The sequence below is a fragment of the Leopardus geoffroyi genome, chromosome E2 (genome assembly GCF_018350155.1).
Source record: "Leopardus geoffroyi isolate Oge1 chromosome E2, O.geoffroyi_Oge1_pat1.0, whole genome shotgun sequence".
NCBI classification, from domain to species: domain Eukaryota; kingdom Metazoa; phylum Chordata; class Mammalia; order Carnivora; family Felidae; genus Leopardus; species Leopardus geoffroyi.
This window is the reverse complement of record NC_059335.1, coordinates 55,117,364-55,137,668: the sequence shown is the minus strand read 5'-3', so window position 1 is coordinate 55,137,668 and position 20,305 is coordinate 55,117,364. Positions and strand designations below refer to the sequence as shown.

The following is a 20,305-nucleotide window of genomic DNA, read 5'->3' as shown; positions in this document are numbered from 1 at the left end:
ATGAGCAGCCCCGGGTACCGCTGCGGGGCTGGCTGCACAAGAATGAGTGAACGCGCACACAAAGCAGGAGGTGAGAAAGCAGACCAGCGGGAGGAAGCGCTAGAGAGCGACTCCCTCTCTGTGCCTCGGCCGCCGAATCGAACACAGACCTGGTCTCCCCGTGACCAGGCCCAGCCCTTCCCATTCTGGGAACCACCCCAGCACGCAAGCTCCTGTCGGGGATTTTTAAGGTGGGGGGGGGGGGGGGGAGCGCCCCTCCCTTGGTTGACTGTGAGGAGCAGGTGATCCAGGCCGCGTCAGTCGCGTCAGTCAGAAGCCCCTGCCCAGGACTCTGGGTCTTGAGCCAAGCAATGTGGGGATGAAGGGGTTAAGAATTCATCACGAGGCAGAGGGGTGTCTTCCGCTAAAGGGAAACCCTAGGCTGGGTGGGGCACGGTGCTACCACCTGCCTCAGCCTGTTCTCCAGGCTCCCGTCAATCCTTCCAGTATGTTCCTTTTCTGCTGGAGACGGCCTGAGCCCATCTTGCCTGCTTACGTCCAAGAGCCCTGACGGACCCACAAGGCACCAGTGGACACTTGTTCCTTCTCAAAAACGCATGTTCCAAAGCATTTTCTCTCCAGCTGTTCCTCCAGAAGGCGCTGGCCAGCCCCGGAGCGGCAGCTTCCCCTGCTTCCACCACGAGCCCTCCTCCCACCCCCCAGGTGGTCTGGCTCTGCCCGACCTCGACCTCCACCTCGACGTGCCCGGCCTGCTGCTAAGCAGAGATGGCTGTGCACGTTTCCTCCCCTGCCCTGGTGCCCTGGTGCCTGGGGCCGCGTCCCCAGGTCTCCGTTGGGTCTGCTGTGTCCTGTTTGACAGCAGCCTTGCGGTCTAGAAGGGGAAGAAGGTTCCTTCAGCGACACAACCCCATCTCACCTGCCCTGCTCACCTCCCCTCTCGGCCTGACCTTTCCGGCAGAACCCCCTGCATGTTCCAAGTCCCTCCTCACGTGGGAGAGCCCCCGCGCCTGCCCACACCCAGCTTCCCAGCTGCCTCCATCATCCCGTGAGCATCTCAACTGGAGGAGGTCAGAGTCACGTTCTGGAAAGAACGCAGGTGTGGGTTCAGTGGAGCAGTTGGTGGATCCCAGCTGAAAACAGCTGTGTGACCCTGGACCACCCCGCCTGTACCGTGGACCCGGGGAGCCTGCCTCCCCAAGGCACGGGGCTGAACTGAGACGCACAGGGCAGGAACCCCGGCTGATGTCACCGACCAGGCACCGAGCAGGTGGGAGGGCCCTGCCACCCGCCTGGGAGCTGACCCAGCCCGACCCTGACCACACCATCGCCCTCGCTGCCACAGCTTGTCTGGCACGCGCCCCTTCTCTGTCCTCTGCACCCCTCGCCCCCTCCAGCACTTTGGCTGGGACCACGCTCCCCGCCCTCCTTCCCGCCACTCTCAGAGCCCCATCCCGCCCATGGGACTGGGAAAGGAGACAGAGTCCCGTCGGAATAACTGCTACCTCCCCAGTGAAGCCGGGGTCACCAAGTTCGCCGAGGGGACTCATGACACGGGGGCAAATGCTGGAGGTGCCATCCGGTTCCGTGCCTCCACTCCAGGGAGGCAGAGACAGCAGACGTCCCCCACCCCACCCGCTGGGCTCATCATTCCCCAGCGCGACCGGGAGGAGAGGTGACCACAGCCCTCGCTGTGCCCTCTGGGCTGGCTGCACTTTGGAGGAAGACAGAGGCCGTGGCTACGTTCGTCCATCGTAACAAATGAGGCTCTTTGAACTGGAGGCTCAAAGGGATTTCAAGGATCACCCATTCAGGAGTTCTTGGTTTTTGGGGGGATTTATGGGAATCTGAATCCCCCTGAGAACCTGAAACACGCTGCAGAATCACACCCAAGCACAGCGCACATGTGTCCACTGCACACACACGCAGGTGCACGCAAAGACAGTTTTGGAAGACACCACGGGCCGTAGGTTAGGGACCCAATTCTAGCCCAGCCCATCCCTTCCTGCCACGCTTCTGATGAGCAAACTGAGGCCCAGACTTGCTGTGGTCTTATCAGCATCCTCCCGCAAAGTGTCCAGCTCTCCTCCCAGCACGTGGCAGGTACTCGGAGCCACGGGGCTGGCCGTGGCCAACCAAGTGTGAGTGGATGTGACCTGCGTCGCTTCCAGTGGAGCCTCTACGAGCCAGCACGCTACTTAGCAGGGTCCCTTCCCCTTGCGGCGGTAAAACCAGGAACATGCCAGACGGCACCGGCTCCATGAGCAGTATTCCCCGCTGACCCACAACGGACACGTGGCCCGAGTGAGAAAAAATCCTTTGCTGTTTTGAGCCACTGAGAAGCTGGGGCTGCTTTGCCACGGCAGCATAACCGAGCGTGAGCCGGCTTGCTTCGCTTCTCATGTAGCTTTCGCACCGGACGCACATCCTACCGGGAACACTCTGCCTTCCTCCTCCCTCGGGGCCTGCTGTGCTACTCACCCTTCAGTTCTGCCCCGAATTCCTTTCCCCCCTTTGCCTTTCCCTCGCCATCCCGGACCACCTCAGGCGGTGGAAGCTCATCTAACTGCCCTACCCTGCCCTGCAAGTGCTGATCTCATCGTTCTTCTCTCTCTCCAGGCCGTGAGCTCCATGAGGTCAGCAGCCATGTCTGATTTACTCACTACTGCGTCCGCAAAACCCAGAGAAATGTCTGTTAAATGAAAGATTGGCTGGGATGTTGAATGGATGACTGGATGGACACGTGGATGCATGGATGACGGATGGGTAGACGGGTGGACAGACAGATACATAAATGGATTGGGTGGGTGGAGAGTTAGATGGATGGGTGAAGCATCACCCGTCCTGCTCGTTGGAAGAAAATCTCATGTGCAGTCAGGCTTCTAAAGAACTACTCAGTCTTGATCCCGTCTCTTCCCCAAGGTGTATCTGATCGGGACTAAAAAAGAGTCACGGCGGTCTTTCCCCGAAAACCTCGTATGACCAGGCACAGTGCTGAGTATTCTACGTGCAGTAACGCTCACAACGTTGGTCCTCACAACAGCCAAGGAGGCAGGTCCTACAACTCCAGCTCACAGACAAGATCGGTGCCCTGGAGAGGTTACTGCTGCTTGTCCAAGGCCGCACAGGTAGAGCATGGTGGTTACACTGGGGCTCAGGCGGCCGCACAGGCTGCCCGCCCCCAACAGGAGAGCCATGTGTCTGGGCTTCAGCAGGCTTGCAGGAACTGGGCTGGGGAATCTGAAGGCATTATGCCTGGTGAAAGGCGGGGAGGAAGGACTCGGCTTGGGTTCCAATCCCCACGTCGCAAACAAGAGAAGGGGCCTGAACTTTCCCCCCGAAGAGGGGCGGCACATCTCTCACTGATGGAGCCGGAGAGGGTGGGCCACGAACTGCTCCTTCTTCTGGTTTGTCTGGTTTCGAAGAAGGACGGAGGCTGCTCGGGGCGCGGGGTGGGGGGATGTCCGGGATCCCGACATATCACCTCTTAGTGCCTCCCAATGGAAAGGAGAGGTCCACTCCGGACTGGGCTGTACGTGGCCCGGAGGAGAGGGTGAGTTTCTGCGCAGGGTTTCTACACTGCTGTATGGGCAGCTGAGCCAGGACGACTTGGCCCCGTGGGACGCAGGGTACAGCTCAGAGTCCTGGGGCGGGGGGAGGGGGTCACTGGATTCAAGCATGGGAAAGAGCCCCTAGAGGCAGGCAGGCCTGCTCAGGCCAGTGCTAATTTCTCCTAGCGATAAATCTTTCTAATACTGGAAGGGCCTCGTTCCAGGCAAATTCTGCCTAATTTCCTCTTCGAAAGTTGCCAAGTTCTCTCTCATTGTTGTATTGTCTCGAGAGGTGAGAAAAACAGCCAAGGGTGCACTGTGGGTGACTGTTCCCAAGTTCTCCTTCCTGGCCCAACTTCTTAGGGAAAAAACAGCACGTGCTTTTCAGACCGGAAAGCTCTTTCTCACTGGCTTCCAGTAAGAAGGGAACCCACCCTGTCCCTGCCCCTGACGCCTGGCCTCTGGAGATCCTCTTGAGAGAAGAGCCGGTCTCTGAGACCATCGGGAGACGAGAGTCTCTTTGTTCTGGTTCCGCCTGGACCCTGTTTTAGGAGCAGGGGGCTCCTGTCTACTTCTCACGGATGGGCAAAAACCCAACTGCAAGGCAGAAATCCCCAGATGATGGGCGCCACAGGGCTCTTTAATGCTGGCTACCCCACCCCACAGGCCGGCAAGGAGCCCCCCCGCCCTGGACGCTTTCATTGCACCGTTTATGTTCTTATGTAGTTACTTCCTCACAATGAAACATCAGCACAAAGGGCATTAAGGGGGGAAAGAAGATAAATAGGCCCTTTCTGCACCCGGGGATTCTAATAACATGGCATTAGGGAGCTCATGCTGAAAAACACAAAGCTTCCAGAAAGACACCAACTGGACAAGGCTGGGAGGCTGGTGCCTTTGTCTGGGGATTCGACCTGCTGGCACATCGCTCGGGCTCTCTGCGCTGGGAGAAGGCACGGTTGCCAGAGATCGTCTCTTAACCTTCCCTGAACTCGGATAGGTCAGCTCCCAGAGGTCTGAGTGAGGCACCGATTCAAATTCTAACAAAGCAGCTTTGTCAGGAGGTCCCTGGGAGAGAGACGGAGGTTGGAGAGGGAGGAACAGAGGGAGGAGGAGACACAGAGGCAGTTAAGTCAAGATGCAAGGAGGGAAGGGCCTGGGGTGGAGAGAGGCTTGGGATGGAGAAAGACATCAGAAAAAAAAACAACAAAAAACTGTAAGAGAAGCAGAGAGTGAAATAGAGCGAGAGAGAGGGAGACACGGGGAGAAGAGAAAGGGTCCGAGAGAGACAGAGGAAAACAGATTCACGTGGGTACGAGAACCCGAAAGAGGGACCGAGAGCGAGAGCCTGGCAGGCGAGGGTGGGGACCCCTGCAACCCCAACATCACCCCACGGGAGGGAACAGCCGTGCACATGAAGCAGGACGTGACCCTCTTCAGAGCTGCTGGAACGGGCCAGACCCTCCAGCCTTGTGAGGTTACTTCCTCTGGCAGGGAGGCGGTGCGTGGAGCACGGGGCCGCGACGAGAAGTTCCAGGGTCCAGCCCCGGGCGGCACTTCCATCATTCTGCGATGACGGAAACGGTCTTTATCTGCACCGTCCCAGCAGCAGCCGCTAGGTCCGTGTGCTATCGAGCACTCGAAATGCGGCCAGTGGACCATGGATCTGCATTCTCCACTTGATTCAGTAAATTAAAATGCAGACAACCCAGTGTGGCTGGTGGCTGCCGGCAGAAGGCACCACTGGGGGGGGGGGGGCATTTCACCCTCTGCCTGCCCTGTGGCCAGGGGCGCCCCGACCCAGACGAAGCTGCTCCAGGCGGCCTTGCCCCCTGAGCACAGCGGGCTGCGTCCTGGTCCTTCCTACACGCACGACAGGGAGGACTGCTCAGTCATGCCACAGCTCCGGGTCCCATCACACAAACCGGGACAAACCCAAAGAAGGCTCCTGCGGACTGTGTCGACAGCACGCGAGGAGCACCGCCCTGGGGCTTCAGGTACCTTCCAGCCCAAAGCCCATCTCCAAGATGACTCGGAACCCACTTATGTAACAAGGCGGCCGGCCACACACCACCCATGAATCTGTGGGGAGGGAGGGAGGAGGGCGATGATGAGAAGGAAGCAAGGTGGAAGCTGATGGAAACAGCAGAGGGAGAGGCTGAGGTGCGGGGGGGGGGGGGGGGTTGCACCCACCTGGGCTCCCCGAGTAATGGGGTGGAGGGCCGTGTGTGAGTCCCGCTCTCCTGCTCCTGTCCACCGGAGCTGGGGGGGGCGGGGCAGCGAGCAAGGGGGGTGCTGGCGCAGGCCTGCCTATCGGCTCGGCAGGGGGAGCTCTGACGCGAGGCCACGGCCGGACGCAGCCCCAGCCAGGCGAGTCATAACCGCCGGCCCGCAGCCACGGCCTGGGTTAAAGGGACATTCCACTGCCCAGCAACCCACATCCCTCTAAGCCTCCCTGCCCCTCCACCCCTGGGCGAGCGGCATCGGGCCTTCCTTGGGGGGACGCCGGCCCCTCCAGCCCCAGGAACAATGCGACCCTCCTGCCGGTCAAGCAGCAGCCACTATACAGCCCAGGAGATTGGGGCTCAGGGCCCTCCCCACTCTAGCTAGACTACTTCAAGGTTTCCCTCCCTCCTCCCTCCCTCTGGTGCTCCCTCTCTGTCCTGCAACTAGACTGATCCCTCTACTGTCCCTTCCAACCCGTAAGAGCTTTCCATGGCTCCCCGTTGCCCTCGGAACACAGCCTTGGCTTCTTCACTCGGCTAATAAGACCCATAGAGTCTAGCTGTGACCCAAGAACTCTGGACATCATCCACAGGGCCCTGAACCTGCCTCCCCCTCTCTTCCAGGGCAGCAAACACCCCCTCTCTCACATTCATGCTTTGCACCCGCATTCCCTCTGCCCCGAGTGTGTGCCCCCCATCCTGGCACACTCCTACTCATCCCTCTATGCCCCACTATAACGTCGCCACCCCTGGGGAGCCTTCTCTGGCACCCCCCCCCCCGCCGGCCGAGTGAGTCAGTCCCTGCCCTCCGGGATGTGCCTCTATTTTAGCTGTTATCTCTGTAGTCACGTGTTTAGAGCTCGGTCTCCCCAGAGAGCCCCACAACTCTTCGAGGATGGGGCCAAGGGGCTCATTTACCTTCCTCCCCCAGCACAGGGGGCAGGCCGGCTCGGTGCTCTGTGAGTCAGTAGGATTTTCTCTGTACCCCTCTTCTCCAGCTTTCCGCAGGATGCTATTACTGTCCCCACCCCCCGAATGTCCCGCCGCTGCTCAGCTCCCAGCCCAAGGGGGCCGGAAGTGGCTGCCCCCACAGACTCCAGATGGCAGCTGTCAGAGGGGCCGGAAGGACAGACAGGAGAGTTCTGCTGGCTGGGCTGGGGGCTGGGGAGGAGGGAAAAGGTGAGGGCAGGTAGAAGAAAGACAGCCAAGTGCAGAGGGCACCAGAACTGAGAAGAAAACAGACGGGCGGCCATGGTGTTGGTGTCCTCCAAGGGATGACAGTAAAGAAGAGGATTTTTCTAAAGAATTAGCTGTTAGAGTCAGCTTGTTGAGCTCAGCATTCCTCAGAGGCCAGACCATGTGCCTCTCGCCTTCAATGTTGTTACACAATCTAGTGGCCGCTTTGGAAATGCGTTTTAGGGAACATCTCTTCAGGCTCAGGGCAGATCTCCCTGGAGTGACAGAGTTAGAAAGAATATGTTCCTAAAAGAAGGGCCTGTTCTCCCAAAGACAAGAGAATGAATTCTCTCTAGATGAGCACTTTCTGACTCGGGGTCCCTGCCGGAGGCTGGGACGGCTCTGCCCGAAACGACACAGGACACATCGCGTGTATACACCGCTGCAAATTTTGCAGCCACGATTCCTTGCCTGGTGGACCCACCTCTCCCGGACCACAAGGTCCTGGAAGGGCCATGAGAGTACACAGCCCCCTATGGTCAAGGCTGGGTATGTAACCTAGGGTGGGGCCATCCCTGGGATGTCGGGGACTACAGCAGGGCCAGTCAGAATCTTCTATGAGATTTTACCGAAGGGTACTGGAAGGAAAATGGGCTCTCACATTTTTAAGGAGAGAAGTCTCTCTTTCCCGGGGTGCCTGGGGGGCTCAGTCGGTTAAGCAACCGACTCTTGATTTTGGCTCAGGTCGTGATCTCATGGTTCATGAGTTGCAGCCCTGAGGCGGGCTCTCTGCTGGCAGTGAGGAGCCTGCTTGGGATCCTCTCTCCTTCCCTCTCTGCCCCTCCCCTGCTCATGCACCCACGTGTATGCTCTCTCTCAAATAAATAAATAAACTTAAAAAAAAAAAAGTCCATTTTTCTCAGGCATGGAGAAACCGTCCCTGACAATGACGCCAATGCACAGAAAGAGAGCCAGGAAATGGAGACAGAGAGAGTCCCTGAATACTATTATCACTTGACTCCTGGATCAAGCTATGCCTGAAGGCCTCTCTTAGACTTCCCAGTTACTTGAACACAATTACAGCATCAAATTCTTTTCGCTTCAGAGAGTTTGAATGTTTGTATCATTTCCAAACAACAGCCCTGACCGATACGCACAAAATGCACCCTTTTCCAAGGAGACAGCTCTGGGGGGGGCTCAGTCGGTTGACCTTTGATTTCGGCTCAGGTCATGATCCCAGGGCCGTGGGAGGGAGTCCCGCATCAGGCTCTGGGCTGAGCGGGGAGCCTGATTAAGACTCTCTCCCTCTGCCCCTGTCTACTGCTCGTGGTGTGCACGCTCCCAAGCTCTCTCTCTCTCTCAAAGGACAAAAAAAAGACTGAGACCGACGAGAAGAACCTCCTCCTCACTCTAAGTAGAGCAAAAGGTGGCATGTGTTGCTTACTATGGCCTTCTAAGGCCTAAAAACATGCCTTTGTGCCTCAGTTACCTCATCTGTAAGATGGAGATCAAAAGACCCATTTCTCAGGTTTGTGGAGAGAAAGAAAAGCATAAGACATAAGGTTCCTGGGCTGCAACAGGCAGGCGGTAGGAGCTCAGTCTGTGCACATTCCCTGCTCCTCTCCCAGAGAGGGCCCCACGGTTTATACCTTTCTTATGCTGGAGAAGAATGTGCCCTAAGCTAAATAACCTTCCCTCCTGGGAGCTGGCCGTCTCCTCTGAGGGAAAGCGGAGTGCGAGAGCGCGGAGGGGGCAGAGGAAACTGCTTGTTCATGTTTGTCTCTCCTACCTGCAGTAAGACTGTTCCCCCAGGGATTGTGAGCTGTAAACAGTACTTCGGGGCATTCTCCCAGGACAGCAGCTGAACGTCTTCAATAGCGCTGTAGGAGACCGAGTTTTCCATGTACCCAGTTGGCTGCAGCAAAAAGAAAAAAAGAAAAAGAGAGAGAAGACACACATTGGTTACAAGATCAGGCACAGTATCCATGCCTCAAAGAAGGTTCCAGAAAACATCCTCCCCCCCCCCCCATTCTGGCAACAGGCAAACCGAGTTGGTACAGACACGGGGCGACTCTGGAGACCAAAGGAACTCCGTCTTTCCTAGCATCCCAGCTGGCAGGAGGGGGCTGCAGTGGAAACTCGCCCCCGTGTTTGGAGCTGTAGAGTCGGGACCAGACTGGGGGCGCCTTAAGGGCAAAGCCTGTACCCTGTTCCTCTGGGCGTTCGTGGGGCCCAGCACAGGGCAGAGCCTGGATCCCTCCAGCCCTCACTGTGTCCAAGCCACTGCCTTCTCCTGCCCAGAATGCAGTCACAGACCCCCTTGGATTTCCCGGTGTCGTCTCCCCACCCAGATATGCACTCTCCACTCGAGACCCAGGGCCACATTCCAAGTCGACAAACTGTATCCCCCTATTCCCTGTTCAGTGTCCTTCCACAGCTCCCGGTGGCCCAAGCACGAATCCCACGTGCCCCTCCACCCCTGCCAGGCTCCTTCCTCCAGCCGCACCCACTTTTTCTTCTCCGTCGGCCCTCCTCAATGGCCCACCCGGTGGCACCACACCGTTAGCCTGCCCTTTGTCCCCAAACGGTTGTGGCCCAATCCCTGGCATCTCCTCCTCCACTGTCCAGGCCTCAGCTTCACAGGTCTTCTGGGGGGCCTGCTACCCCCCAGACCCTAAAGCCCACCTGGCCACATCCTTCCCTGTGCCCTCGGCGCTCCGCGCACCCCATTTAATCACTGTGGACGTCTACCATATGTCATCTACTGATGCCTGCCTCCTGGCCAGGCTGCAGCTCCGTAAGGTCAGCCCCATGTCTGTCTTGCTCCCTGCCCTCTCTCCACAGAGCCTGGCATGTGGCAAGGGCTCAACAATTTGTGTCAAAAGGAAGAGCTGGAACAGCTTTCGTCGGTCAATGCTGGGGTGAGGGCAGGGAGAGAGAAACTCACAGCCGCTCGCTACTCTCTGAGGGAGCTCCCCTGTCACGGAGAGAAGGCGCCAGGAGCCAAGGGGATGCACTGGTCACCAGGGACCAGCAGCATCCTTATCGCCCTGACCCCAGGAAACCAGGAAGCCATACTTTAGCAGAGCCAGAGGCAAGCGTAGCTTAGCCGAGAAGGCAGAATGTGACGGCTGACACGTCCCCAGCCGTGACACGCGCCAAGCGAGGTCTCCTTCCATCCTCACAACGGCCCCGTGGAGCAGGTGCCAGGGCCATCCCACCGCACGATGAGGAACCTGAGGTGTCACATGACTTGCCCAAGGTAGGCCAGCTGGGACGGGGGCTGGCCAGGGCCGAACCGAGCTGGTGACTCAGGAATCGGTGCCCTAGCCACTCCCCACTGAGCTGCACACAGGAGGGGGCGCAATGTAAACTCCATGGCCTGACGAGTTCATTCTACCATCGGGATTTAGGACCGCCCCGAGGTTTTAAATTTCCATTTCTGTCTGCCTAAGTTGAGATGCACTGGTGGTGGTGGAGAGGGCTGAGGGCACAGGCTGCGACAAATCTCCCTGATATGATCGGTCACCGGGCTCAGGAAGGGAGAGAGGTTGATCAATACATTCCGTTCTTTCATTCATTCATTTACTCATTCACTTATCTGACGTATTCGTTGGGCATCTATTACGTCATAGGCCCATATGCCGGGTGCTGGAGATACAGCAGTGGATGAGACAGGAGCCCAGGGGGGCAAGGAGATAACAAACCAAATACACAAATAAACAGCCGGTGCTGCACCAAGAATCCAAGAGGGTGCGCTCACAGGGGCTAAGAGCTGCGGTGCCCGGTGCCCCGGAGAAGTGGAGCAAAAGTACACCCCGGAGCTTGGAGCTCGTGGCCAGTGCAAAGGCCCAGGTGTGGGAACAAGCTGGGCGTGTTCAGGGAGGAGACTGCCCAAAGGAGGAAGGCCACTCCCAGAGGGTCCTGTGGGCCCAGCCAGGGGTCTGGGGTGGAGCGTTGTTTGGGGAAGAGACTCGGGAGGAGGGGACAGAAGCAGGAACAGCCTGGAGGCTCCAGAGCAGGTCCCTAGCAAACAGAGGCGATGTGGGGGGGGGGGGGGGGGCAGTCAGATCCCTTCTGCCCTTCCCCAAAGGCACAGAGCCCACCCCTCAGCACCAATCCCAGGAGCCTCTGTGTCTGACCAGGACAGTTGCCGTGGTGCATCCCAGAGGCAGATGTGTGGGCTCCCCTCACCTTGCAGCCTGTGCCTGCGCCCCATGCACTGTTCCGTTCTCGGTATTCCGCCATCAATGACTCAGCTCTGACTGCACATCTTGTCCCGAGAATATCCGTGCCACCAGGGGCTCGGGGGATTGGTTAGACACTTATTATCTGAACCCACGTTCAAGTATTTATTGTGTGCTGTCTCCCCTGCTAGTGTTCCAGCACAAGAGCAGAAATCTCCACCTGTTCTGTTCCAAGTGCCCAAACAGACCCTGGCACTGAGACAGGGGTAGTCATTTTCTTCTAAATGAAGGAATTATTTTCCTAAATAACACAGTGTTCATCCATGTATTACTTCTAATCATGACACAGAACATACTTGGGGAAGATGCTTTCTGGGGATCATTTTAAAAATTAAATTTTAAAATTAAAACTTAATTGACAAATGAAAAAAAAAAAAAAATCTCCTTTCGGAAGCAATGGCACCCAGGTACCAGATGCGCCAAAGGCCTTTCTGTAGTGGCCCAAATCCACCTCCCTCCCTTTACGAGGTCTGGTCGGCCTCCAAACTCCATGCCGTTGACCCCTTGAGACATACAGAGGCCAGAGGACACGGGTTGAGCCATGGCCACTAACACATCTGGAAAACCGCCAGACCACACCAAACAAGAGAAAGATAGCAACGCCCATTCTGTAAATATCTGGACTCGATGATCCAAACCGAGCCAACGGCCAGCCTCGTTTCTTGAGAAGCACACCTATGGGCCTCGAAGCTTCTGCCTCCCACCGGCCTCCCCGGGGACCCTGGGACACGACGAGGCTCCGCACTGCCCCGTGTGGCACCAAGCCCGTGGCGACCACACGCACGGGGCGGGGTGACCACTCCCGACATGTGCGATGTCCAGGAGGCGGGGCGTGCCTGTGTCTGCCTTTCTCACGACCCTGCTCCAGCTGCTTCAATGTGGCCTTGATTAGAAGTTACAACACAGGCTTTTTGGGGAAAGGTTGGGTATAAATAAATACATACTGGTTTTTAATAGCAGACGTTCTGCTTTCCCACTGTTTGAAACAGTACTGGCTAAAAGCAAAATGTGTACAGAGAGACCTGTGTTTGAGTCTCTTAACTGTGTGGCTTCATGCAAGCTACTGTACCTCTCTGAGTCCATTCCAGCCAATGGTAAAACGAGAATTTATTAGGCAGGATTATTTTCTAATAATCCTTAAAGGAGACCCAGTCTGTCAAGGCTTAGCACCGCATCTGGAACACTCTAAAAAGCGCAGTAAAATGAGATACTGCGAGAAACAATAAACTTTACCTCTAGGCTCTTTCTCCCCCAGACCCATACCTCTGGTCTAACTGTGACAAAAGGATCAGATAAACCCCAACTGAAGGACGTTCCTCACAACACCTGACCAGTACTCATCAAAACCAAGGAAAGTCCAAGCAACTGTCCCAAACATGAGAATTCTCTGTCTATGGAGGAGGACCACTCCTTGCACTGTGGGATCCCCAGTGGGATCCTGGGACAGAAGACAGACATTAGGTAAAAACGAAGGGAATCAAATAAAGCATGGGCTTTAATAACAGCATATCACTACTGGTTCATTAGTTGTGACAAATGTATCATGTTTCTGGGAGATGTTCACAACTGGGGTAGCGGGCTTAGGGGTCCATGGAAACTCTGTGCTGCCTTTGTAACTTTTCTGTACATCTCAAACTGTTCTAAGATAAAATGTTCACAGACAGAAATTAACTGCTGCCATGTTATTACTAGCATCGTCTTCGACGACAGAGCCTAGGCAGGAGCCCAGGGGGCTTACAAGGGAAAGGGGACGGATCGGGACTGAGAGTCCCTGAATGCTCTCTTGGGATTCAGGTGTGAGCCAGTGCTGACCACGGGCCTCCTTCGTCCGGGTACTTTCACACGGCTGGGGCAATTTCACAGATAACTGATAATTCCTTGGTAATCTGAACACGATGATCTGAGTTACAGTGCAGGAGATTCCTACATGGGGTAAAGGCTGAGTCAGATAAAAAAAGAAAAATTTAATTCCCCTCCACTTGAGGGAAGCTGGGAAATCCAGCTCTGAAAGGTACATGTAAGAGAACAACAAGCAGACTCGGTTGTTTCTACATGTAAAACAGTGCAAGGCCATACTGCACGACTCTGTGTACGTGACGTCTCGGGAGGAGCAGAACTACGGAACTTGAAATCAGACTAGCACTTTCCAGTGGCCAGGGTGCGGGTGGGGACCAGTTACCAAGGGGCACGGGGAGCTGTGTGGGGTGATGGAAATATTTAAAAAAAATTTTTTTTAAGTTTATTTATTTATTTTTGAGAGAGAGAGCGAGAGAGCATTGTGAGTGGAGGAGGGGCACAAGAAGAGAGAGAATCCCAGCCAGGCTCTGCACTGTCTGCACAGAACCCAACTCGGGGCTGGAACTCATGAACTGTGAGATCGTGACCTGAGTTGAAATCGAGAGATGGGACGCTTAACCGACTGAGCCACCCAGGTGCCCCTGGAAATAGTCTGTATCTCAATGGTGGTGGTGGCGGTTACCTGACTGTGTATCTTTGTCAAAACTCACAAATCTACACCCTTAAAGGATGAATTTTACTGAAAGTAAATTAGAGGTCAAACCTAAGAAAGGCAATGTGTGAATACTGTAGATGATTTGGAAGCCGATGAATAGAATGAAATCTTTCAGATAAAATCACGTCAAGACCACTCATTAGCACTTTGGTATATTACCTTTATATTATGCTCCTGATTATTTTTTATACATGATTTTTTTTCTTTTTTTTTTTACAGAGCCCAAGTCATACAATACATATAATCTTGTGACTTGCCTGTTTTTTTTTTTTCTTTTTAACATAATGTTCCATCACATGCACAGCGTATATTCTGGACAATAATTTCCAGAACTATTATTTAGTGGCTATAAAGCATTTGGCCACTGTTTTATCACTGCTTCCCACCTCCCCCCACCACCATGGACAGTGTGGTTGTTTCATTTTATGCCACTATAAACAACTCCACAATGAACATCCTTGTGAAACGTGTTTTTCTACCCTATATTTAGGATTATTTCCTTAGGCCAGATTCCCAGAAATGGAATTACTGGGACAAAGGGTAAAAGCATATTTTACGTCATTGCCAAATTGCTCTCATTAAAGAGATATTAAAGAGAACCGGGGAGCCCTGGCTAAGGCTGGGGGGGGCCTTCATCCTGAGCCCCGAGCCTGGCTGGGTCCTGGAAAAGCCAGGCTCTGATCCCGGTGAGCTCAGAGAGACCACACGGCGGCCAAGTGCCCACAGCCCGACTGCGCCGCACAGGGGCTGGGATCACAGAAGTCTGCACACAGGGGTCCAGGCGCTTGGGGACGCTGCTCTCCCGTGGGAGTTGAGGTGCCTCTGTCCTTTTGCCCTTGGGGACTGATGAGGGGCTAGCTTGGGGGTCTTGGTGTCCGCCAGACCAGGAAGAGAGCGCTCCCCTTCTGCTTCTGTTTCTGAGATGAGCTGCTTCTCTAGCATCCCCTCGATGCCTGGATCTGGGCTCAGGAGAGCAGAGCCTGGAGGGGCTTCGTGAGGGCCCCTAGTCAACCAAGACCCTCGGAGCTGACATTCCACACTGGGAACCCCCTCGGACCCCCCACGTCAGAGTAGGCAAGGAGTGGGGTGACCAAACTCCCCTGAAGCAGCCCCTCCCCCAGAGGCCCCCAGGCTGCACCTCCCCCTGCTTCCCAGGGAGCCAGTTCCTTCCCACCCAAACCTGCCTGGTTTCCATGGGGATTCCTCTAAAAGCGAATGTGAATCATGATGTCTGCGACCCCCAAGACGAGGCTCAGGCTGACTCAAGGCATATGTTGGGAAGGTGTCCAGCACCAATCCCAGGAAGGGGAGCAGGGAAGAGGCTCCCAGACCCCAAGAGGAGAAGCCGGTCTGGAAACACCCTCCATGAGCTCACTCCAGAGGCAGGTGGACGTGGGAGGCTGGGAAACCTTGCCCCCCAGGGGACCCGGGCTGAGAACAGCAGGCTGTTTGCCATGGGTGGGGGTGGGGGTGGGGGTGGGGTCGGCGCCCTGGCACCCTGCTGGGTGAGCCGCGCTATAGACAGGTCCCCCTCTCCCTGCACGGAAGCTGCCTGAGTCATCATGGAGGGAGACCCCTCTCTGCACAGCCCGACTCCACATGGCACCGTCCCACTGGAATGAGGACGGGTTTGCTGCTGCCCGCTGCCCCCTGGACACACACCCTGGACTCAAAGGACAGGTGTCAGGTCAGAGGATAGGGAAGCCTCTTCCAGCCCGTTTGGAGAGTCAACAACAACGACAACAGTAATAATGACGGCACTGTTAACCTCTGGTAGTAAGTACCACAGAACGGCTCGGATCGGAGGAGTGGGTTTTAGCTCACCTCCCCCTGCTGCTTTCTAGAACTGAGATAAAATTCATATAAAATCAAACGCTAACCACTTTAAAACGTACAACGCAATGGCCGCTGGCACATTCACAGTGTCGTGCAACTTCATGGCACTTAGTTCAGTGCTAAGGCATTCTCGGCGCTCCGAAAGGAGACTCCGTACCCACGAAGCGGTCACTCCCCCACGGGGCTGCTGGCCGCTGGTCTGCTACCTGTCCCCGCGGCTTGGCCTCTTGTGGACATTTCCCGTCAGTGCAATCACACAGCACGTGGACCTTCTCGCTGGCTCTTCTCCCTGGAGGTTCCGGAGGTTCACCCAGGTCGCAGCATGTATTGGTTATGGCTGCATAACGTCCCGCTGAAGGGACAGGCCACGTTTGGCTTACTCCTTCGCAGCCGAGGGACATCTGGGTGGTTTCCCCCTTTGGGGGAGGGGGGACGGTCTGCTGCATATTTTTCCGGTGATAAGGAAGGACGTGTGCCCCGCAAACACAGCCTTGGCGAAGCCCCTGGCGCACGGAAAGGCACAGGTGCCCCTGGTTGACACGCCTCGAGCGGGTAGCACGCCGAGGACACGTCTTCTCCCACTTGACCATGCCGCAGCCCTGGAGGGGGGCCGTGTTTACCCCTGTTTATCCGTATGTATGCTACAGACGAGGCAGGTCCAGAGAGGTGCTGACGTGCCACGGACCCCTGCTTTTAAGAGACACACCCAGGACTCAATCCCCCAACCGCCAGGGACGGTGGCCTCCACCCACACTCTGCCAGCTCCTCCAGCCGGAGCCACACTCCGGTGTGCACGTCGAAGGGCTCGCGCACACTGCGAACGCACGCCGTGCACAAAGGAGCCAGGACCGGAACCTGGCGCCACCAGGGTCTCGGAATCTGCCCGCCAGCTGCCACCCCGCCCCGCGGGCCCCCAGGCCACCTACGGCCCCACTGGGCGTCGAGGGCAGAAATCCACACGGGCTCACTTGGGAAAGGCCTGTCAAAATATTTTGATGTTCTCTTTAATCCCACAAAGGGAAAGCTGTACCGCAAAAGCAAAGCGGCGGTAACAATTCGCTGCTACGTGGGTCAGTCTGGGCCCCAGGCCCGGAGCAAATCTCCTCCAGTGCCTTTCACACCCCCCACCTCCCCGTGTTTCCATAAACCAGAGACAGCCGACGTGACTTAAGCTTTTCCGGTTGCCCCAGGGCCACTGTCCCTGCCGCCGTCCCCTGGCGAGCTGCACCCCCCGCCCAGCACCACTCTTGGTCCCGCGAAGCGTCCACACAGCGGCCCGCCGCTCCCCTTCCTGGCCCCCGACTCGGAGACGCTGTGTCAGGCTGCACGGCTTCTCCAACTGTCCTCTTGAGGCCAAATGCTGCCCATGTACCGTCCCCACCCCCTACCTCACCAGGTTACCGCTCTTCTGCAGGAGCCTGTGAAACCACAACGCCAGGCTTATTTTATTAGCACAGGCAACTCGGTTTTGAGCAAGAGCATCTCTCAGGAGAAAAACACACCCTTCTTGTGTCTTATGGCCTTTTGTTTGATCGTCTTTTCTTGGTGGTAGGGGACTTAATGAAGGGCCGTGTGGCTCAAGTGGCTCTTAGATCCGCACTGTCACACAGAACTTTCCGTGATGGGGGAAGTGCTCTGCACCTGCGTGGTAGCCTCCTGTGGGCTACTGAGCACATGCAATGTGGCCAGTGCAACGGTCACTTCGGGACTCAATTTGTGCAGTCACTCAACACGTGGAACCCCTCGCATGTGCAAGCCAGTGCCCAGTGTCTGGGGGCGCGACCCTACAGTCGTGCAGCTTTGGAGGCAGGGAAGAGACAGATGACCCAAGAAAATGGGGGACTCTGATGGATGGAAATTTGTGTTCTCAGGGCCTGGCACTTCTCACGTGTGCCCCTGGGTACCCCTGACAGCTGAGCAACTGACCAAGTGAGTCTGGAAGGGAGGCTGGATGGAGGGACCAGCCCTGGCTCCCACTGAGGCCCAGAGGGGCTGGCACGGATGCCCTTCCTCTGCCCTACTGTCAGGACCTCCCAGCCTGGGAACAACCCTCCTGGCTCCCCTTGCCCACCCCGCACCTCTGCACGGCCCTCCCCACCTCCAGCAGCCCTGGGGAACCCACACGGCCCTCCCGGGAGGCAGGTCTTGCCCCGTGACACATCAAATGAAGGTCCCGAGCAGGTACACGTCTTCACCAACCACACACAGCTATTCAGGCAGAGCTGGAAGGAGAACTGAGGCCTTCAGAGTACATGTCCTGGCCTCTGTCTGTAACAGCTGGTGATTAGAAGTCAGGTCAACCACCCCGTGACACCACCCCGTCCTCCAGCCAGCCAGCAGGACGGCTCGAACGGGAAAGGCAGGGACCAGCGTCGTTATAGAGACAGGGCATCTGGAATGCTCCTCGACTTCTAAACCGCTGTGGAAACCCGTGCACGGCTATCGGCTAAAGCTGGAAGCCCGGGTCCCCTGCGACCAGCGGTCCTATCCCCACGAAGAAGGGCTGACATACGTTCTCGCGGAGAGCTGGACACACATGCTGCCTGAGCACGACCCAACCCTGGACCGGAACAAACTGGAAACCACCCAGGTGTCCATCAGCGGAAGAACGGGGGAAGAAAGTGTGCCGCGTCACCCGGTGGAGTGCGACTCAACGGTGAGAAAGAAAGATCGGCAACGACACGTGGCATGCAGATGAACTAACTGCACGGACCAAAGGCTGAGGAAAGGACACTAGACACAGAAGCACAGATTATATGCTTCCGTTTATATAAAGTTCACAAGTGTGCAAAACGTACTCCATGCTGAGAGAAGTCAGGGTACTGGTTACGAGGGTGACTGGCTGTCTGGTTTGCCTGAGCCTGAGGGGCGTGTGTTCCTGAGATCCTGGGTGTTTGGCACTAAAGCTGGGGCAGTTCTGGGAAAACCAGGATGGGCGGGCACACCACTGCTTACCCCTGAGTGGGGACGGTACCCCGAAGGGCCAAGAGGGAGTTTCTGGAGCTTCGGCACCGTTGTAGGTCTTGATTCGGGTTGAGGGCAGCACAATGTTAAGAGACATCAAGCAGGACACAATATATACTTCTCTGCACGTATGTTACGTCTCAGTGAAAGAATGTTTGAAAGACCACTAGTCTGAGAGTCGGATCCAGGCTCCACCACTTGCTGGCTGTGCGGCCTTAGGCAAGTGACCGGGCCTCTCTGAGCCTCAATTCTCTGCCTTGCAAAAGTGACATAGGATCCACACCCACTAGGACGGCTATTTTAAAAAAGGGAACAAGTGTTGAAGGAAATACGGGGAAATTGGAACCGTAGTCATCCACGGCTGGCAGGAACGGGACACGGTGCAGCCACTTGAAAAGTCGGGCGGATGTTGGAAGAGCTAAACAGTTTCCACGTGACCCACAGGGGGCGTTTAATGGTGTGGGAATTACGCTGCAATAAAGAAGGTAACAGTGTACCTATCTTCAGGGTGCTGCTGAGAGCAACTAAGCAAGCGTGTGGCCTGCGAGCTCGGCACCTGTGAGAACTTGCCAATAGGTCACTGCAAGGGGGTTACACAGGGCGGCCCGAGAAAGGCAGCAGGAGGGGCTGCAGGCAGGGACATGACCAAGAGAGGGTTTAGCTGTTTGAGCTCCATGAGTTAGACTCCCAACACCGTGCCAGGTGCTAAGCAGGAGCTCATCATACCAAGGTGATCATTCTTCAAGCCTCAACAAGAAGGAAGAAGGGGTTTTGTGCAAACCATCTCCAACTCCTCCACAGATGACCACAAAAAGGGGGGGGACAGAGAGGGGTGTTCCGGCCTGGAGTCGGCCCTGGCCACGGGGTGATCTGCCAGCTGCGGAAGACCAAAGACAAGTAGGACCCCATCGCTTAGATACTGCCTCCCTCAGAGAGACCCGCCCCACCCCCTCTTGCCCCAACTCAACCAAGCCCCACCTTGGGGGCCTGGGAGGGGCCACCGGGCAGAAGCGCTGCTGGACCCTTTTCCTGCCGCCCAGACCTTGGCCGAGCGCCGCCTGGAGGCTGGGCTGCGAGGGCAGGGCCAGTCGGGGCAGGCAAGGGCTGTTCTCCACGGACCGCACTCCTTGGAGACAGTCAGGAGGCATGTTCTGGCTCATTAATCATGAGTCCAGCCATGGCAGCTGCCCCCTTTTATGGGCAAATGGCTCAAGAGGTTTAATGACAGAGGAAGAAGAAGTGATATTGCCATGTTCGGACTCTACAACCTCAGTCACCACCGTGGGATGGAAATCCGAGTCCCCGGGGTGTGGCACTCTTCCTCTGTACCACGGGGCCCCTCTGCCATCCCGGTAGCTGATCGAAGCTCTTGAGGGCCGTGATGCACAGTCAGCACATTTCCAACCACCGAGTCAGCAGCTACTTTTAGGGAGCAACAGCCCGGGAGCAAAGCCCAGACGCCCGGCCCTCGGGAAGTCCACGGGCACCATCTGGCTGATTCTTCACAAGGTTCCCGCGGGGAGCCCCATCCCGGAGAGGAAGCAGGGAAGGTTCGGAGTGGTTAGATGCTGGGCCCCAGGTCACAACTGGTAGGTGGAAAGGCCACGTCCTTATCCCCGGTTCCACGTTGCCTGCCCACTCTGCCAGATGCTGGCCTTTGGGGGGGGGGGTGGGCCACGATGAGCAGGGTGTGCCAGAGTGGGCCTTTTTTTTTTTTTTAAGTTTATTCATTTTGTGGGGGGAGGGACAGAGAGAGAGGGAGAGAGAATCCCAAGCAGGCTCCATGCTGTCAGCATG

General features: G+C 56.5%; 1 protein-coding gene across 2 annotated transcripts in view; it reads right to left on the bottom strand.

The window, feature by feature from the left end:
* Nucleotides 1–20,305, bottom strand: part of LOC123577690 (c-Maf inducing protein) — a 235,133-nt gene that overhangs the window by 83,700 nt on the left and 131,128 nt on the right. The window contains exons 1-2 of one of the 2 annotated variants that reach the window (XM_045439851.1): nucleotides 11,144–11,212; nucleotides 8,739–8,864 (exon numbers count right to left, since the gene is read on the bottom strand). In XM_045439851.1, the coding sequence (XP_045295807.1) occupies nucleotides 8,739–8,864; nucleotides 11,144–11,197 (180 nt within the window). In that variant the 5' untranslated portion in view covers nucleotides 11,198–11,212. Of the gene's footprint in view, nucleotides 1–8,738; nucleotides 8,865–11,143; nucleotides 11,213–20,305 lie in introns of those variants that run through there. The other variant, XM_045439850.1, reaches the window with a different exon arrangement.